Source organism: Nicotiana sylvestris, chromosome 8 (assembly GCF_000393655.2).
Source record: "Nicotiana sylvestris chromosome 8, ASM39365v2, whole genome shotgun sequence".
Taxonomy (NCBI): Eukaryota; Viridiplantae; Streptophyta; class Magnoliopsida; order Solanales; family Solanaceae; genus Nicotiana; species Nicotiana sylvestris.
The window spans coordinates 152124207-152142522 of NC_091064.1; the positions used below are offsets into that span (position 1 = coordinate 152124207).

At 37.3% G+C, this 18316-nt stretch overlaps 1 protein-coding gene across 1 annotated transcript in view; it reads right to left on the reverse strand.

Annotated features, from left to right (window-relative positions):
- Positions 1 to 2660: 2660 nt before the first annotated feature.
- Positions 2661 to 18316, reverse strand: part of LOC138875864 (WEB family protein At5g16730, chloroplastic-like) — a 29474-nt gene continuing 13818 nt past the window's right edge. The window contains exons 4-5 of the mRNA XM_070154738.1: positions 17613 to 18028; positions 2661 to 3062 (exon numbers count right to left, since the gene is read on the reverse strand). Coding sequence (XP_070010839.1) covers positions 2661 to 3062; positions 17613 to 18028 — 818 coding nt within the window. The remainder of the gene's footprint in view (positions 3063 to 17612; positions 18029 to 18316) is intronic.

An 18316-nucleotide genomic window follows, 5' to 3' on the forward strand; every position in this document is an offset into this window, starting at 1 on the left:
TAAGGATGATAGGGAAGTAGGAGTGGTGTTAATGGTGGGAGAAGGAAGCGATCATTCAATTGCCATCATAGAGGATTTGATAGGGAAGTTGAGTGAAAGAGAAGCGAAGAGAAGATCACAGAGATACAAAAGAGATGAAGGTTCATGACTTGCTGTGAGGGAGAAAGAGTGTTTTATGAGAAGAAGGGATAATGATGAGAAGAGAGAGAAACGGGTTCTGAAGAATCCTGAAAATGGCGATAGGTTTGTGGGAAAACATTATCGTGCAGAGGAGATGAAAGGATTTTAAAGATAAGAAATGACATGCAGACTTTGAGAAGTCGGATGATGTGGCAGTTGATTTATTTTTGTTAACCTTTTTGAGAAAGCATGAAAAACAACACTTCTTTCACAGTTTTTGAAAAAGATTTTAGCAGTTTTTGAAAAAGATTTTAGCAGCTCTTCTTTCGCAGTTCATAATTGTACCTTTAGCTTCTATGGTTATCATGCATGTTTACCTGCAACGGTATCGATGTGAGTTAGGCTTAGCCAGAAAACACTTTAGTTATTTTTACCTGAAGGTGATTTTCATAGCCAACTGATGGAGAATTAGGTTCTCAATTAGGCTTCAATAACCCCAGCTTCACCCTATTTCTTTCAAAATATTCCCTACTCAAGGCTTTGGTAAAGATATCTGGAATTTAGTATTCTGTGCTACAGAAATTCATACAAATCAACACTTTCTCCACATTGTCCCTTAGAAAATAATGCCTCACATCAATGTGCTTGGTCCTTTTGTGTTGAACTGGATTCTTGGCCAAGTTGAGTGTACTGGTGTTGTCACATAGAAGAGGCATGCAATCAGTAAATACCCCAAAATCTTCCAGTTGCTGCTTAATCCATAAGAGTTGAGTACAACAGGATGTTGCAACTACATATTGTGCTTCAGCTATTGAAGAGCCACTGAGGTTTTCTTCCTTGTGCACCAAGAGATGAGACATGATCATAGAAAGTGAGGCATTCCAGAAGTGTTTTTCCTGTCCAAAAGATAACATGCATAGTTAGCATTAGCATACCCAATGAGATTAAGACTGTCACCTGAGGGGTAATACAGGACCAGGTCCTGTGTTCCCTTAAGGTATCTCAAAAATCATATTGGCAGCCTTCAAGTGAGATTCATTAGGATTTGATTTTTGGGTTCTATCTGGGATAGATATACATAAAGGGTTAGGGAATTTTTTTTTGGGCTTTTGATCTTGTCTAAATCCAAAATAAAGGGGGATGATTATGTTATCTAGTGAATGGGAGCTTTTGTGTTTCCAAATGGGGAATGAAGTTTGATTAGTGGAGAAGCTTGGTAAATTAAATGGATTCCCCTGCACTCATTGTTCTGCTACTTGTGGAGTACCTTGCACTGCATCTCCAACTGTTTCTTCAGCTTTAGTGGTGGTAATTCAAGTACCAGGTTCCTCTTGAGAAGTGGAAGAGGATGTTGCATTGTCTTCACCTGTATCCTTCATCTGACTCATCATATTATCCTTCCCATTTGAAACATCAGATATTTCCCATGGACCAAAAGTGGTTCATTATCTTGATCATCATTGTTTCCTCCTTTGTTAGAGGAGGGTGTCTTGTTGAATAGAACATGAACATTTTCTTTCACACAATATGCCCTTTTGTTGTAGACTTTGTGGGATTTGCTTTGACGGGAGTATCCTAGAAGGATTCTTTCATCGCTTTTTGCATCAAACTTCCCAAGATGGTCCTTCGCGTTGTTAAGAAAGTATCATTTGCATCCAAAGGTTCTTAGATGAGTCATATTTGGTTTTCTTCCATTGAGCAACTTATAGGAGGTTTTGTTTAGGAAGGACCTGATCGTACACCTGTTCACCAAGTAGCAAGCAGTGTTTATTGCTTCTGCCCAGAAAATGGATGGTTATGAGCTTTTCTATTCCATGCAGGCAATATTCGTTTCTTGCGAGCGGTAACTGGTCCCTCTTTAGTAGTCACCTTTTCAGCAAACACTTTATTTTTCTGAACAGATTGAACCCTGGCCTAGAAATTTTCTTTGAAGTGCCCATTGTTCCCACAGTGGGTACAAAGCCAGTTATCGGGAACAGTGATGTATTTGTTGTGAGGGCTGTAAGGAATTTTCTCCTTTTGGAACCCGATTCCCTGCTTGTTTCTACTATTGTTGAAGTACATGGCAGTGACAACATTTGAGGACCAGGTCCACTTCAAAGATTTCTCAAGATTAATTTTTACTTTCTCCAATTCAGCTTGAAGTTACCTATTTTTCTCAAGTTCACCACATAGACTAGTTTTCACATCATTTAATTCCATCTCAAGCTTGATGTGTGTCTCACTAGCTATTTCCTTCCCTTTCCCAATACTTACAATCCTATGTTCTGATTTGAGTCCCTCAATGGTTTCCTCTAGGTCAGTGATTATCACTAAAAAGTCATCCCTTTCTTGCTCAGTAGCTATAATTTTCTCTTCTAGAGTGTGTTTTTCATTGCTAAAGCCTTCTATGGTTTCCTTCAAATCAACAACCACTACCATCAGGTCATCTCTCTCATTTTCTACGTTATTTATTTTTTATTCAAAACTTCCTTTTCTTTTTCAAGATTAGCTATGGTCTCATTTAGATCCACTACACATACCACTAGATTATCTCTAGATTATTCAGCATCTCCTAGCTCTATGGTCAAGATCTCCTTATAATTAATAAGGCTATAATATGCATCAATTAGAACATTTGCTAATGACCTTAACTTCTTAGAAGAGTAGGATTTCAGATTTCTCTGAACATCCCTAAAATTTGCCTCATCATTTTCATACTCTTCGTTATCGTTAGACTGAGCCATCAGTGCAAACAGTGAGTCATATTTTGTTGCTTCAGTTTCCACTGCCATTATGGAGCTATTTTCTACATCTGGTTCCCTTTCTGATTTGCTGGAGGAGTCTCCCCAAGCAGCAAGAGCCTGCTTCATAATATTGTCAGCTGTACTTTTTTGACTAAATCGTTTGTCTCGAACAAGGTTCCTTTTTGCTGCTTTGTCGAGGTTTTGTTTGTATTGCTCCTATTTCAGAAGTGGACAGTCTTTGATGAAATGCCCTGGCTTTCCGCACCTATGACAGAGATCATTGTTCCTTGCTTTACTTGAACTGCCCCTCTTTGGTATACCACCATTTATTCGAACCATCTTTTGAAACCTTTTAATAAGATAGGTGTCGCACCGCCTTTTTCCTTTGCCGAATCGGGTTCATGACATTTTGGTTGGGACAACTCTTTCCTTTTGGGAAAGGGGGTTGCATTTTGGAGAGTCACCACCTAACGATATTAAGGTGCATTAGGGCACCTATAGGGTTCATTGATAACCACGATTGGTAACCAGAGATAGGGTAAGTGCCTGAAATTATTCTAAAGGGAAGGTGTTAGGTACCCCTCAGGATCCACTAGTATGGTTCTCGGCCAAACAGTTTTTGTGAATTGTAAAATTAGAAAATAAACAAGTATGGCTCACATAGTGGGGGATTTAAGTTTAAACACACAAGTGTTTGAAAGACAATTCGTGAAAAAGCGAAATTTCGAAAAGAGTTACAATCTAAGCATGCTTATGAATGTAAAGGAGGTGTCCTATGTTTGTTAATATGGATCACATCAATTCAATACCCGGTATAACACTCCTCAAAGAGGGGCTACACGTGGTATTAACACACCGGTCATCATATCCATATCTACCCTTTCCCGCCCCGTGAAGATAATTAAAGCAAGGGTTGGTCTCGACCCTTATTGCATGCTGTTACTCGTCCCTTCCTATCAGTCCCAGAGGAATTTAGAACTCTTATCCTATAAGAAGGAGGTTCTAAGCAGACCCTCATGTTTAAAGGTAAAATACTAAGGCGACATACAATAACAAGTAGGACTTCAATTAAGGGGAGCATGGAAGACAAACGAAAGGCTCAAATATACCTCCACAGGTAATGCACATAGACAGCATGACTCATACACAGTTAAAGTCTGAATTTAAATCCTATGCATGTTATTTAAGTGATAACAGTAGAACCAGATTTATTACATGACTCAAAAAAGAAGTCTGAATCAGGCATGCCTACTGATTTTAATAGTTGATAATTAATCACAGAGATGGTTTTGGTTTTATTTAAAGTTATTAACTAAGGCTTGCCTAGGCGTAAAATAGTATGCAACAGTTATTCAAAATTATTAAAATAGTGTGGAAATTATTTTTCCCTAAGAGCATGCTGTTCTAGTTGATACGAATACATAGATTATTACCAGTTATATTCAGAAAACATCATAAGGTGGGATTATGTTTTATTACCTTTTCATGAATCAGTAATTAACTAGGTGTCAAAATGCAAACAGGGTCCTAGAACATGATATCTACTATGCACATGCAGATAGCAGGGTTGTTAAAAAAAAAAGAATTCATAAGGCATGATTTCTAAATGCACACAAGAGTTGCAGAATTATTGAAGTATGACTTCTGAAAGTACAAGAGTAACAACTTTTATGCCAATGTTGTTATCGTCCTAGGAGCAGAATTTCTAAGTAATAGATATAAAACATGGATTAGTGACGGATGAGATGCTGAAGCAAGACACATGGGACCTAAGAGCATGATTTCTAATGCATGTATGAACCCTAAGCATGGTTTCTATTGCGCAATTAGGAATATAAACCTAACAACATGTTTTCTATCTCTTAACAACTATAGCATGCATATTTACCACATCCCTTTTCACTAGCCAATCCCAATACTTGTTTACAATAAGTTATTATAGACCAACATTGAAACGAATTACATAAGTAGTAATGAAAATAAGAAGTTACACTATAGGAAGCCTGATTAGGACTTCATCTATGAGTTATGTAATCAATCACCTCAAGTGCCAAGATTGTTTCGTAGCTTTTCCTTATATCTAGGTGTGTCAGAGTTCCCTAAGGACCTCAAGGGATCCCGGGCAGTGCTCACACCCAGATTTCATAGCTAAGATAGAGTAAGTGCAGTGTGGAAAGGCCATCTTTTATGTGTCCAAGTTAAGAGGGAGCTCAAGGGTCCCAAGGCAAGGCTTACACAAAAGGGGCGGAACCTAGTGGTCTAAGAATATAGTGAAAGTGCAGGACACATGTTTGAAAGGAGCTTGTTTAAAAAATTGGACTGGTAGGTCCATTTTGAAAGCAATCAGTAACAGAGATGGTTGAAAGAAGTTGTATTAGTAAGACAGAGTTCAAACACTTCAGGGTAAGACCACACACAGCAAGTGAATGAATTCGGTAATCACACATGGGGTAAAATGGGATTTGGGGATACATATATATTGACCACAGACACCTGAACTCAGCAGGAATATTAGGACTGGTAGGGACATGCTCAGAGATAGTTAGACACTAGCATAATTACAAACCAGTCATGAAACACAAAGATGAGGGATAGGGGGTTTGGCATTCACAAAATGATAAGTGCACAACAGGTAAAAAAATACAATCGTCTAGGGATACTTGAACCACATGAATTAAGGGGGGGATCATATCAGCATGCTTAGATACAAACTTCACAACAAGACCACAAGTAAAAGCAGGCCAGAAATAAAAGAAACTGAAGCAGGAATAGAAACATATTGTTGTTGAGGCTTTAAATTAAACTAGGACATACCAGTGAAGATAGAGGTAAACAAAATGAAAGAACCAAGGTTTACAGATGATTAGCCTTGGCTTGTCGACAAATAGTAGTAGAATAATACATAATTTTTCTTTAAGTGAGAGAAGGGTTTTTTGAAAGCCAAGTCTGGTCTTGTTAATGAAAGACTTAGGGTATTTATAGCTTTAAAAATAGGTAGAAAATAAGGTAACAAGTAAAGGTTTAGCACAATTATGGAAGTAATTACAATTAGAATCCAATTAATACAAATACTTCCTTTTAATCAAGGAATTATAGCTTAAACAGATACTAAGAGGGATAACTAAGGAAAGAAAATCAGTTAAGAAAGATTGTTTTTTACCATATAAGGGGTAGTAAAAGTATAGAGCATATGATTGAGTCTAAGTACAGAATATACTAATTTGAAGAAGGATTCAGCAAGAATGAAGCACCACAAAAAATAAGGGAATGAAATCAATCAACTTAAACAAACGAGTAAAATTTTTAGTGGTTTATAAGAAAACTTTGCAATCAAACCGTAATTTAAGAAAATCAGGATCAATCAAGAGGGAGTCATATATATAAATCAAATAAACAAAGACAGTTCCAGAACCCCGGATAAAACCAAAATAATTAACACGTGATGAATCAGGTAGAAGAAAACATAAATAAACCGTTTAAACATAGTAAAATCATATGATAGTAGTAAAAATCAGAGGATAAGTCATTTAAAAAAAAGGTTAAGAAACCCTAGTCTTGAAGACGAAAAGTCACTTTGAAAAAAAATCGGGAAAAACCTTTGAGGAAAACACCAAAAGCTCATAATATACACAGATCTAAAAGAGATCGGAAAAATCTTTAAAGTTAGGTTTTCGGAGAACCCCAGAGAAGGTGAGAAAACCTTGAAAAGTTACCGATTTTAGCCGGAAAAGTCATAGATCTTACTCGAACAACCATGGATGGCCGGAAAATGGCATGAGAAACCATGGGAGGCGAGTGAACCGCCTCTGGTTCACTTGGAGGCCTTAAAATGATGACACACATTCAAGAGGGAGCCATAAGGCTGGTAGGTGGCGAGGCCACCATGGATTCAGGTAGGGAGAAGGCCGGAGAAGGTGGATAAGGTTCATTGAAGAGGATGGGAGAGGAGAATGTTCTAGAGAGAACTAGAGGTAGAGAGAGGGAGATGAGTGTCGGTTGAGAGAATGAGAGAATGAGAGGGTTTGGGGGGGGTCATTTGGGTTTAATTTAGGAAAGGGGAATGGGGACCGTTGATCTGAATGATCAACGGTCAAGATTGAATGGGGTAGGTGGGTCGGGTATGGTTTGGGTTTAGGCTTGGGTCTGGGCTTGGGTCTGGTGGGTTTTTAAATTAGGTTGGGGGTCCGTATGATTTAGGCTAGAATTGAAAGCCAATTTTGGCTATAAGTTAAATAGCTAGTTTTTTCCTATTTAATTTATAGAAAATAGTAGATAATTTTTAAAAAATAATTTAAAAATGCTAAAATTATTTATAATACATAATTAGCAATTTAAAAATATAGGACCCAATTTTATGCATATAAAACATAATTAAATCTTAAAAGGGCTAATATTGTAATTATGTGCAATTTAGCTTTAGAAATACTAAATGCAATGATAAAAATATGTAAAAATTATATTAGCCATATTTTGGCATAAATATAGAAATCCAATAGATGAATTATCAAAATAATAATTTTTGAAATAATTATTGGGGTTTTTATGGATAAAAAGGGAGAAAAATAATCAATTTAAAACCTTAAAATTATGGAAAAAAATAATAAAAACTTTGGACATGCTTATATATGAATATACATACTATTTTGGTATTTTGCATATTAAAAATATATAGGGAAAAATTGGGTATCAACAGCTGTCCCTTTTACCCGGGAAGGATGAAAGAGTTGTCAGGTAAAGATATGATGGCCAATTTTGACCGAGCGAAATGGTTTGAAGCGGTTTAGGCCGCACCCTGGCTTCTAAGTTGCCTCCATATCCCTGGTTTTACAGGAATCAAGCCGTATGTAGTTCAGGATCCAACGGCTGAGTATACCGATGAAGACCTTTTAAGAACAGACGCAATATCTAGGGTTGGGTGAGTGAAAGGTTTACGGGAATGGTTAGGTTTGATATGGCTGAGGGAACTGTAGTGGGGTCTCTCCTGCTGGGGTAGCCGTTGCTCGCCGGTTTACCTTCAATTAGAAACAATACAAGCGTATATTGTGCATAAATTTAAACATGATGCAAATTCCCGTTGGACGGCCATGAGTGTTGTCTTCGGACGATGAGGATGATGTCCTTAGACCATGATGTCCTGGGCTATGAAGCATATGATAAAGGATTCTCAAGCCATGAAATGATGTTCTCGGGCTATGAGGTTGGTGCATCTGAACTTTGACGACTTTGAATAATGATATGCAAAAGATTGAAAGAGATCCTCAGGCTATGACATGGTGTTCTCGGGCTATGGAGATGGTGAACGATGATGTCTTTGGATGAATTGGAAATATTTCAGTCTATAAAGGATGCAGTAGTATGATGCAGACAAGACAGAGCTTAGTCTTGCGAATTGAAAGGCAGAGCTTAGCCCGTAAGAGAAGCGAGATAAATAGTGCATGGGATAATGCTTAGGTTCGAAGAAAATTGGAGGCAGAGCTTAGCCTCGGAAGGCAGAATGGTAGCCTTATGCAATGTAGATACAGATGGAGGTAGAGCTTAACCTTGAAAGGCAGAATGGTGGCCTTATGCAATGCAGATGCAGATGGAGGTAGAGCTTAACCTCGGAAGGCAGAATGGTAGCCTTATGCAAATTAGAAGGCAGAATAGTAGCCTTATGCAATGCAGATGCAGATGGAGGTAGAGTTTAACCTCGGAAGGCAGAATGCTAGCCTTATGCAAATCGGAAGGCAAAATAGTAGTCTTATGCAATGCAGATACAGATGGAGACAACGTTTGGTCTCGAAAGGCAGAATGGTAGCCTTATGCAAATTGGAAGGAAAAACGGTAGCCTTATGCAATGTAGATGTAGATGGAGATAATGTTTAGTCTCGGAAGGCAGAATGGTAGCCTTATGCAAATTGGAAGGCAGAACGGTAGCCTTATGAAAAAAATAAGATAGCAATGACAGTAGAGTTTTCTTAGCTGATAGCAGATTGCGGCGTTGTGATTACTAGGAGCATTGTGACATACGAGACATCACTGGTGTGTGCTGATGGCAGATGTTGGCAAGTGCAACGGTTCTGAGAATTGTATTTTGAACAATGTTCGTCGCATGGGCATATAGTATGTTTAATGATTTTGCAATCTTAGTGCCTACATCCAAAGAAAAATCGTGAGTTTTGTAAGGGGGGAGGTTAGTTCATATCCCCGCTGGCTTTTGCTTGACTCGTTCGGCTTTGATCTAGTGATATCGTCTGTATCATTGGGGTAGCGTTGCTAAACAAAGCAGTTTCAATAATAAACATGTATTATTTTGTAAAAGTATGACATAAATGTATAATTAAAAATAGCTTTCAGATGAACCGGTGACTGTGGCGCAATTCAGGACATTGCAACCTCTCTTGCTACGGAATTTTAAGGATCCTCCTCAAAATTTTGCCCCAGTTTGATGGGTTGATGTTTCTGAATGTTTCCCGTGCGTCGATTGGCTTAATTACTTTGGAATTTTGAGGGTCCTCCTCAAAATTCTGCCCCAGATTCCAATTGCGGGGGAAAATAAAATTTTTATTGAATTTGTGACTGAACCCATAGGGCTACCTACGTATCCCCTCTTAAACAAGAATCAGGTCAGGCGTAGTTCAATTTACATCATACAAGGAAATCATAAATATTACACATAGTAATGCTTGACTGCATCTGAATTAATCGGCTTTGACCAGACTTCTCCATCCATTTTTGCAAGTATGAGGGTTCCTCCTGTCAAAACCCAGTGAACCATGTATGGACCCTGCCAGTTGGGAGAGAACTTCTCTTTGGCTTCATCTTGATGCGAATTTTTTTTGTTTAACACTAGCTGCCCCGGTGTGAACTGACTTGGCTTGACTCTTTTGTTGAAGGCTCTGGACATTCTGTTCTGGTAGAGTTGACCATGACAGACTACATTCATTCTCTTTCCATCTATAAGGGCTAGTTTCTCATAATGACTTTTTACCCACTCTGCGTCATCGAGCTAAGCTTCTTGTATGATCCTTAGGGATAGAATTTCTACCTCAACGGGAATGACAGCCTATGTACCATAAACCAGCATAAAAGGGGTTGCCCTGGTTGATGTGCGACTGTGGTGCGATACCCCAATAGAGCAAATGATAACTTCTCGTGCCACTATTTATGCTTTTCTATCATTTTCCTCAATATCTTCTTGATATTCTTGTTGGCGGCTTCTACAGCTCCATTCATCTGAGGCCTGTAGGCTGTGGAATTCTTGTGTCTGATGTCACGCCCCCTTTTCCCTCCGTGGAGAGGGGTTCGGGTTTCGACATTCATGGGGTGTAATGACTCATTTCCTTTTGGAAATTGGGTATTTGAAGAGTCGCCACCTAACGATTGTAAGGTGCATTAGGGCACCTATAAGGTTCAACTACAACTATGTCTGATAACCAGAGATAGGGTAAAGTCTTGAAATTATCCTAAGGGAAAGGTGTTAGGCACCCCTCAGGATCCACTAGTGTGGTTCCCGGTCAGACAATTTTTGTGAATTTGTGCAATTAGCAAGTAGGCAAGTAGGGCTCAAATAATGGGGGATTTAAGTTAAAGTACACAAGTGTTTGAAAAATGATTAATAAAAGTAAGGTTTTGAAAAGAGTTATAATCTAAGCGTACTTATAAAAATAAAGGGGTGTCCTAGGTTTGTTTGTAATATGGATCACATCAATGCAATACCCGGTATGACACTCCTAAGAAGAGGGGATACACGTGGTATTAGTGCACTGGTCATCATATCCATATCTACCCTTTCCCGCCCCATTAAGGTAATTAAAGCGAGGGTTGGTCTCGACCTCTATCACATGTTGTTACCCGTCTCATTCATATTAGTCTCGGAGGAATTTAGGACTCCTATTCCTATAAGAAGGAAGTTCAAAGCAGACCCTCAGGTTTAAATGCAAAAATACTAAAGCGACATACAAATACATATAAGACTACAATTAGGGGGAGACATATAAGCAAGTAGAAGGCTCAGTTATACCTCCACAAATGGTGCACATAGACATCATGACTTATACACAGTTAAGGTCTGAATTTAAAGTCCTAAGAAGGGTGTTTAAGTCAGAACCAGATTTTTCACATGACTCAAAAAAGAAATCCGAATCAGGCCTGCCTGCTGGTTATGACAGTTGATGATTAAACAAATGCAGTTCCAGTTTTATTTAAGTAATTACCTAAGGCTTGCCTAGGCGCAAAGCGAGATGCAGCAGTTGTTCCAAGTCATTAAGACATTTTGGAGATTATTTTGATTACCTAGAACATGATGTTCTAGTCGTAGAGATCGTTGCCAATTTTATTCAGAAAACACAATGTGAAAATTACTAACTTCTCCTGAATCAGTAATTAACTAGGCGTTTTAAAATGCAAACAAGATCCTAAAACATGGTATCTAGTATGCATATGCGAATGGCAGGGTTGTTGAAAACAGAATCCCTAAGGCATGCTTTCTAAATGTACACAAGAATTGCAGAATCTTTGAAACAACAGCCTTTTATACCATTATTGTTATTGCCCTAGGAGCAGGATTTCTAAGCGATAGACATAAAACATGGATTAATGAATGACATGTTGAAGCAGGCAACATGAATCCTAAGAAGACGATTTCTAATGCATTGTATGAATCCTAAACATGATTTCTATTGCACAACTTGGAATAAAAACCTAATAACATGTTTTCTTCCCTTGAACAACTATGGCATGCATATTTCCCATCCCTTTTCACTAGCCACCCCAATACTTGTTTACAAATTATTACAGTCCCTATGATAGAATTACATAAGAAATGCAAAAATAAGAAGTTATAACCATAGGATGCCTGATCCTGACTTCCTCTCTGATTTATGTAATAAACCACTTCAAATGACAATACTGTTCCAAAGCCATTCTCATACCTGGGTGTGTTAGAGTTCCCTAAGGACCTCAAGGGATCCCGGGCAGTGTTCACACCCAAATTGCATAACTAAGAGTAAGTGCAGTATGGAAGAGCCAACCCTTGTGTGTCTAGGTTCAGAGGGAGCTCAAGGGTCCCAAAACAAGGCTCACACAAGAGGGGCAGTACCTAATGATCTAAGAGTGCATGTGAGAGTGCTGGACATAGACTCACAAGAGTTGAGTTGAAAAATAGTTTTTAGAAACAACATGTTTGAAGTGAGTTTGTAAAACAGCAGAAGGATTGCCTAATAAAATAGTTTTCGAAAAGGAAAGGGACTAGGAGTAACAGTAACACATACAGAACAAATTCAGAGAGGAGTACATGCTTCAGCAGTTATAAACATGGGAGTAGAGGGGTTGGGGACATAGAGGATATTTAACTGTAAACACATAGCCCCATAAAGGGTTTTTGGACTAGTTGGACATGCACAACAATAGCTGGTACTAGCACAATCACAAACTGGTCAGAAAGAACATAAACACATTGAAGAGATAGGGACTTGGGATTCACAGGATGGCAAGTACACAATAAGCGACTGACAAAGTATGCCTTGAAACACACATAGGGAGTGCATTAATCTAAAGGGGAAGGGGAGACATTATAGCATGCTGGTAATGTAACTTAAATGTAGGTTTCACAATAGAACCACAAGCAGAAGTAGATCAAGAATGAGAGAGACTAAATAATAAAGAAGCATGTTGTTGTTGAAGCTTTAAAAATAAACTAGGACATACCAGTTAATGAAGCAAAATTTAGAAAATAAAGCGAGTAGAGTTCCACAGTCTAGCCTTGGCTTTCAGCCAACTAGACAAAGCAGTAGCACAAGTAGTGGAGAAAGAAAAGAGAGTTTGAATGTGTGTGTGTGTGTGTTCTGAGCTTAGTTGTCCCTATTTGTAGAGAAGAGAGGGTAGGGTATTTATAGCTTTGAAGACGAGTAGAAAATAAGGTAACAAGTAAAAGTTTAACCCAAATATGGAAATAATCACAATCAGAATCCCATTAATACAAGTACTTCCCTTTAATCAAGGAATTACTGCTTAACGGATACTAACAGGGATAATTAAGGAAAGAAAATCAATTTGAGGAAGATTTATTTCTGACCATATAAAGGATAGTAAGAATATAGAGTATACAATTGAGTCTAGGTACAAAATATACTTAATTGGGGAAAGGATTCAGCAGGGTGAAACATTACAGCAAATAAAGGAAGGGAATCAACAAATGAGTAAACTTGAGGGTTTATAAGAAAACCTTGCAACCAAACCGTAACTTAGGAAATCAAGATCAATTAAGAAAGGGGTCATGATTCTGCACTTCGACATATAAATAGGAAAGAATGAACAAGAGTATCAGACATGCAAGGCCAAACATATTGGCAAAAGAAGCAACTAGATAAACATACAGCAGTAACGCGAGTAGGCTAAGGATTCAGTCGTAAAAGAACACATTCGAAACATGGCAATTAATAGGTCAAGTAGTCATGGCTCACACATAGAACCAAAGTGAAGAAACCAGTCTAGCACATAGCAACAGGTAAAAGAGATCAGACCGACACACGGAAATAAGTAGAGGAAGTCTTTAAAAACTCACAGTAACAAGTGAGAAGAGTTTTAGGAAATTAGGGTTTTAACAATAGTCGAGTTAAAAATGGTAAGAACTCTGAATCAGTCAACAAAGAAGAGGATCTAAATACAAAGAACTTAATCGAAACAAGTATACATACAAAACAAACAAAGACAGTTTCAGAACCCGGATAAAACCAAAAATACCTAGGGTTTTAACACGATGAACCAGGTAGAAGAAAACATAACAAATTGTTTAAACATAGTAAAATCATAAAACAACATTGAAAATCAGAGAAGAGATCTTTTTAAAAGAGGTTGAGAAAACCCCAATCGTTAAGACAAAGAGTCGTTTTGAAAAATTGGAAAACCTTTAAGGAAAACACTTAAGAGGTTCATAACATACACAGATCTAAAACAGATCTGAAAGAAAATCGGAAAGCCTTTAAAGTTAGGGTTTTGAAGAACTCAGAAAAATGAGAAAGACTTCAAAAAGTTACCGATCTAGCCGGAAAAGTCAAGGATCTGACTCGAACAACCATGGATGGCAGGAAAGAGACCATGGATAGAAGTTGAGAAAGGTCTGGACTAGATCTCTTCGAGATCTTTCCATGAAAACACAAAAGAAGGCAACCAGTAGACATATGAGACCGGTATACATCTCAAATAGCCATGGGAGTCCATGGATTGGGTGAGGATCGAAGGGGAATAGGGTTAGTTTGGGTGACGGCGGCTAGGATTGGTTTTAGGTTTCAGAAAGAGTTTGAGAGGAGAGGGGATTCAAGGGCGACGGACCGTAACAAATGAATTAGGATAGGGGTCGTTTTGGGTAAAAAATAGTAAGGGGAAAAGGGGACCGTTGATTTGAATGATAAACGATCATGATCAAATGGGTAGGTAGGGATCCGGTTTGGGCTTGGATTAAAATTGGGTTAGGGTCGGATTTGAATTGGAATTGGGTTGGGGAATTGGGGATTCGATTTGGGCTAGATTTTAAAGCCAATTTTGGCTATAAGTTAAATAGCCATTTTTTCCTTTTAATTTTATAAAAATAATAAATAATTTCTGAAAACTAATTTAAAAGGCTAAAATAATTTATAACACATAAATAACAATTTAAAAATACAGGATCCAATTTTGTGAATATAAAACCTAATTAAACCTTAAAAGGGGCTATTATTGCAATTATATGCAATTTAGCTTTAAAAATACTAAATAAAATTGAAAAAATATGTAAAATTACCTTAGTCATATTTTAGCATAAATATAAAAATCCAATGGATGAATTATCAAGATAATAATTTTAGAAATAATTATTGGAATTTTATGGATAAAAGGAGAAAATAAATCAATTTAAACCTTTAAAAATTATGAAAAAAATAATAAAACACTTGGACATGCTTATATATGCATATATGTGCTATTTTGAAGTTATTTTGCATATTGAAAATATATAGGGAAAAATTAGGTATCAACAATCACACATGGGGGTAAAAGGGGATTTGGGGATACATATATATTGACTACAGACACCTGACCTCAGTAGGAATATTAGGACTGGTAGGGACATGTTCAGAGATAGTTAGACACTGGCATAATTACAAACCAGTCATGAAACACATAGAGGAGGGATATGGGGTTTGGGATTTACAAAATGGTAAGTGCACAGCAGGTAAAAGAATACAATCGTCCAGGCATGCTTGAACCACATGAATTAAAGGGGGGGGGGAGGAATCATATCAGCATGCTTAGATACAAACTTCACAGCAAGACCACAAGTAAAAGCAGGCCAGAAATAAAAGAAACTAAAGCAGGAATAGAAACATGTTGTTGTTGAGGCTTTAAATTAAACTAGGACATACCAGTGAAGATAGAGGTAAACAAAATGAAAGAACCAAGGTTTACAAATGATTAGCCTTGGCTTGCAGCCGGTTAATAGTAGTAGAATAACATAGAATATTTCTATAAGTGAGAGAGGGGTTTTTTGAAAACCAAGTTTGGTCTTGTTAATGAAAGACTTAGGGTATTGATAGCTTTGAAATAAGGTAGAAAATAAGGTAACAAGTAAAGATTTAGCACAATTATGGAAGTAATCACAATTAGAATCCAATTAATACAAGTACTTCCCTTTAATCAAGAAATTACAGCTTAAACGTATACTAAGAGGGATAACTAAGGAAAGAAAATAAGTTGAGAAAGATTGTTTTTACCATATAAGGGGTAGTAAAAGTATAGAGCATAGGACTGAGTCTAAGTACAGAATATACTAATTTGAGGAAAGGATTCAACAAGAATGAAGCACCACAACAAATAAGGAAATGAAATCAATCAACTTAAACAAGCGACTAAATTTTTTAGGGGTTTATAAGAAAACCGTGTAATCAAACCGTAATTTAAGGAAATCAGGATCAATCAAGAGGGAGTCATGATTCTGCACTTCGACATATAAATAGAGAAGAATGAACATGCATATCGGACATGCAAGGTCAGCCATATCGACAAAAAAAAGCAACAGATGAACAAACTAGATGAACACAATCATACAGAAGTGACACGAGTAGGCTAAGGACTCAGTAGCAAAAGGAACCCACTCGAAGCATGGTAATCAATAGAAACTTAACCAAGTCAAGTAGCTATGGCTAACACATGGAACCAAAGTGAAGAAACCAATATAACACACAACAACAGGTAAAGAAAATCAGGCCAACACACAGAACAAGTAAAGAAAGTCTTTAAAACTCACAGTAACAAGTGAAGAAAATCTTTAAGAAATTAGGGTTTTTAACAGAGTTGAGTTAAAAGCAGTAAAAACTTAGAATCAGTCAAGATAAACAAAGAAAAGGGTCTAACCATAAAGAAATCGATCGAAACAGGTATACATATAAATCAAATAAACAAAGACAGTTCCAGAACCCCGGATAAAACCAAAATAATTAAGGTTTTCAACGTGATGAATCAGGTAGAAGAAAACATAAATAAAACGTTTAAACATAGTAAAATCATATGATAGTAGTAAAAATCAGAGGAGAAATCATTTAAAAAAAGGTTAAGAAAACCTAGTCTTGAAGACGAAAAGTCACTTTGAAAAAAATTTGGGAAAAACCTTTGAGGAAAATACCAAAAGCTCATAATATACATAGATCTAGGATAGATCTAAAAGAGATCGGAAAAATCTTTAAAGTTAGGGTTTCGGAGAACCCAGAGAAGGTGAGAAAACCTTGAAAAGTTATCGGTTTTAGCCGGAAAAGTCATAGATCTTACTTGAACAACCATGGATGGCCGAAAAATGGCATGAGAAACCATGGGAGGCGAGTGAACCGCCTCTGGTTCACTTGAAGGCCTCAAAATGATGACATACGTTCAAGAGGGAGCCATAAGGCTGGTAGGTGGCGAGGCCACCATGGATTCAGGTAGGGAGATGGTCGGAGAAGGTGGATAAGGTTCATCGGAGAGGAGGGGAGAGGAGAAGGTTCTAGAGAGAACAAGAGGTTGAGAGAGGGAGATGAGTGTCGGTTGAGTAAATGAGAGAATGAGAGGGTTTGGGGGGGGGTCGTTTGGGTTTAATTTAGGAAATGGGAATGGGGATCGTTGAACTGAAAGATCAACGGTCAAGATTGAATGGGGTTGGTGGGTCGAGTATGGTTTGGGTTTGGGCTTGGGTCCGGTGGGTTTTTAAATTGGGTTGGGGGTCCGTTTGATTTAGGCTAGAATTGAAAGCCAATTTTGGCTATAAGTTAAATAGCCATTTTTCCCTATTTAATTTATAGCAAAATAGTAGATAATTTCTAAAAAATAATTTAAAAATGCTAAAATAATTTATAATACATAATTAGCAATTTAAAAATACAGGATCCAATTTTATGCATATAAAACATAATTAAATCTTAAAAGGCCTAATATTGCAATTATATGCAATTTAGCTTTAAAAATACTAAATGTAATGATAAATATGTTAAAATTACCTTAGCCATATTTTTGGCATAAATATAGAAATCAAATAGATGAATTATCAAAATAATAATTTTGAAAATAATTATTGGGGATTTTATGGATAAAAAGGGAGAAAATAATCAATTTAAAACCTTAAAATTATGGGGAAAAAATAATAAATCTTTGGACATGCTCATATATGCATATACATGCTATTTTGAAGGTATTTTGCTTATTGAAAATATATAGGGAAAAATTGGGTATCAACAATAGGCCATCACTATCTTCTTCACTTGAGTCACTGTTTTCTGCCTTTAGCACCAGGTTCTTTTCCTTCTTTGGCTCTCTCCTTTCACTGTCTTTCTTTATATTCATCTCGTATGTCTTCAGATTACCAATCAGCTCATCCATGGTTAGAGTTTGAAGATCTTTAGCTTTAGTGATGGCATTCACCTTACTCTCCCAAGAACCAGGTAGAACACTGAGAATTTTCCTTACAAGCCTGTTTCTGGGAATAACATCTCCAAGTGAATGAAGCTCATTTATGATGGATGTGATTCTAGTATGCATATCCTGTATAGACTCATCATCCTTTATCTTGAAGATCTCATACTCAGTGGTGAGCATGTCAAACTTGGACTGTTTAACCTGAGTAGTTCCTTCATGTGCGGTTTGCAATGCTTCCCATATTTCTTTGAAAAAATCACAAGCTGAGACTCTATTGTACTCATCAGGTCCTATACCACATACCAAGATTTTCTTGGCATGATAGTTCTTTTCTACGGCTTTTCTATCAACATCACTCTACTTTTTTCTGTCTTTCGGCACCATTGGTCCAGTTTCTCCAAGTTTCTTCATAGGAACATGTATACCATCACAGATGATGTCCTATAGTTCTAAGTCTTCGGACATTATAAAATCATGCATACGAGTCTTCCACCAGCCGTTGTACTGACCATTGAATCTAGGAGGTCTGTAGGTTGATTATCCTTCCTTAAAGTTGGGTGGAGCAGCCATTGGGATCC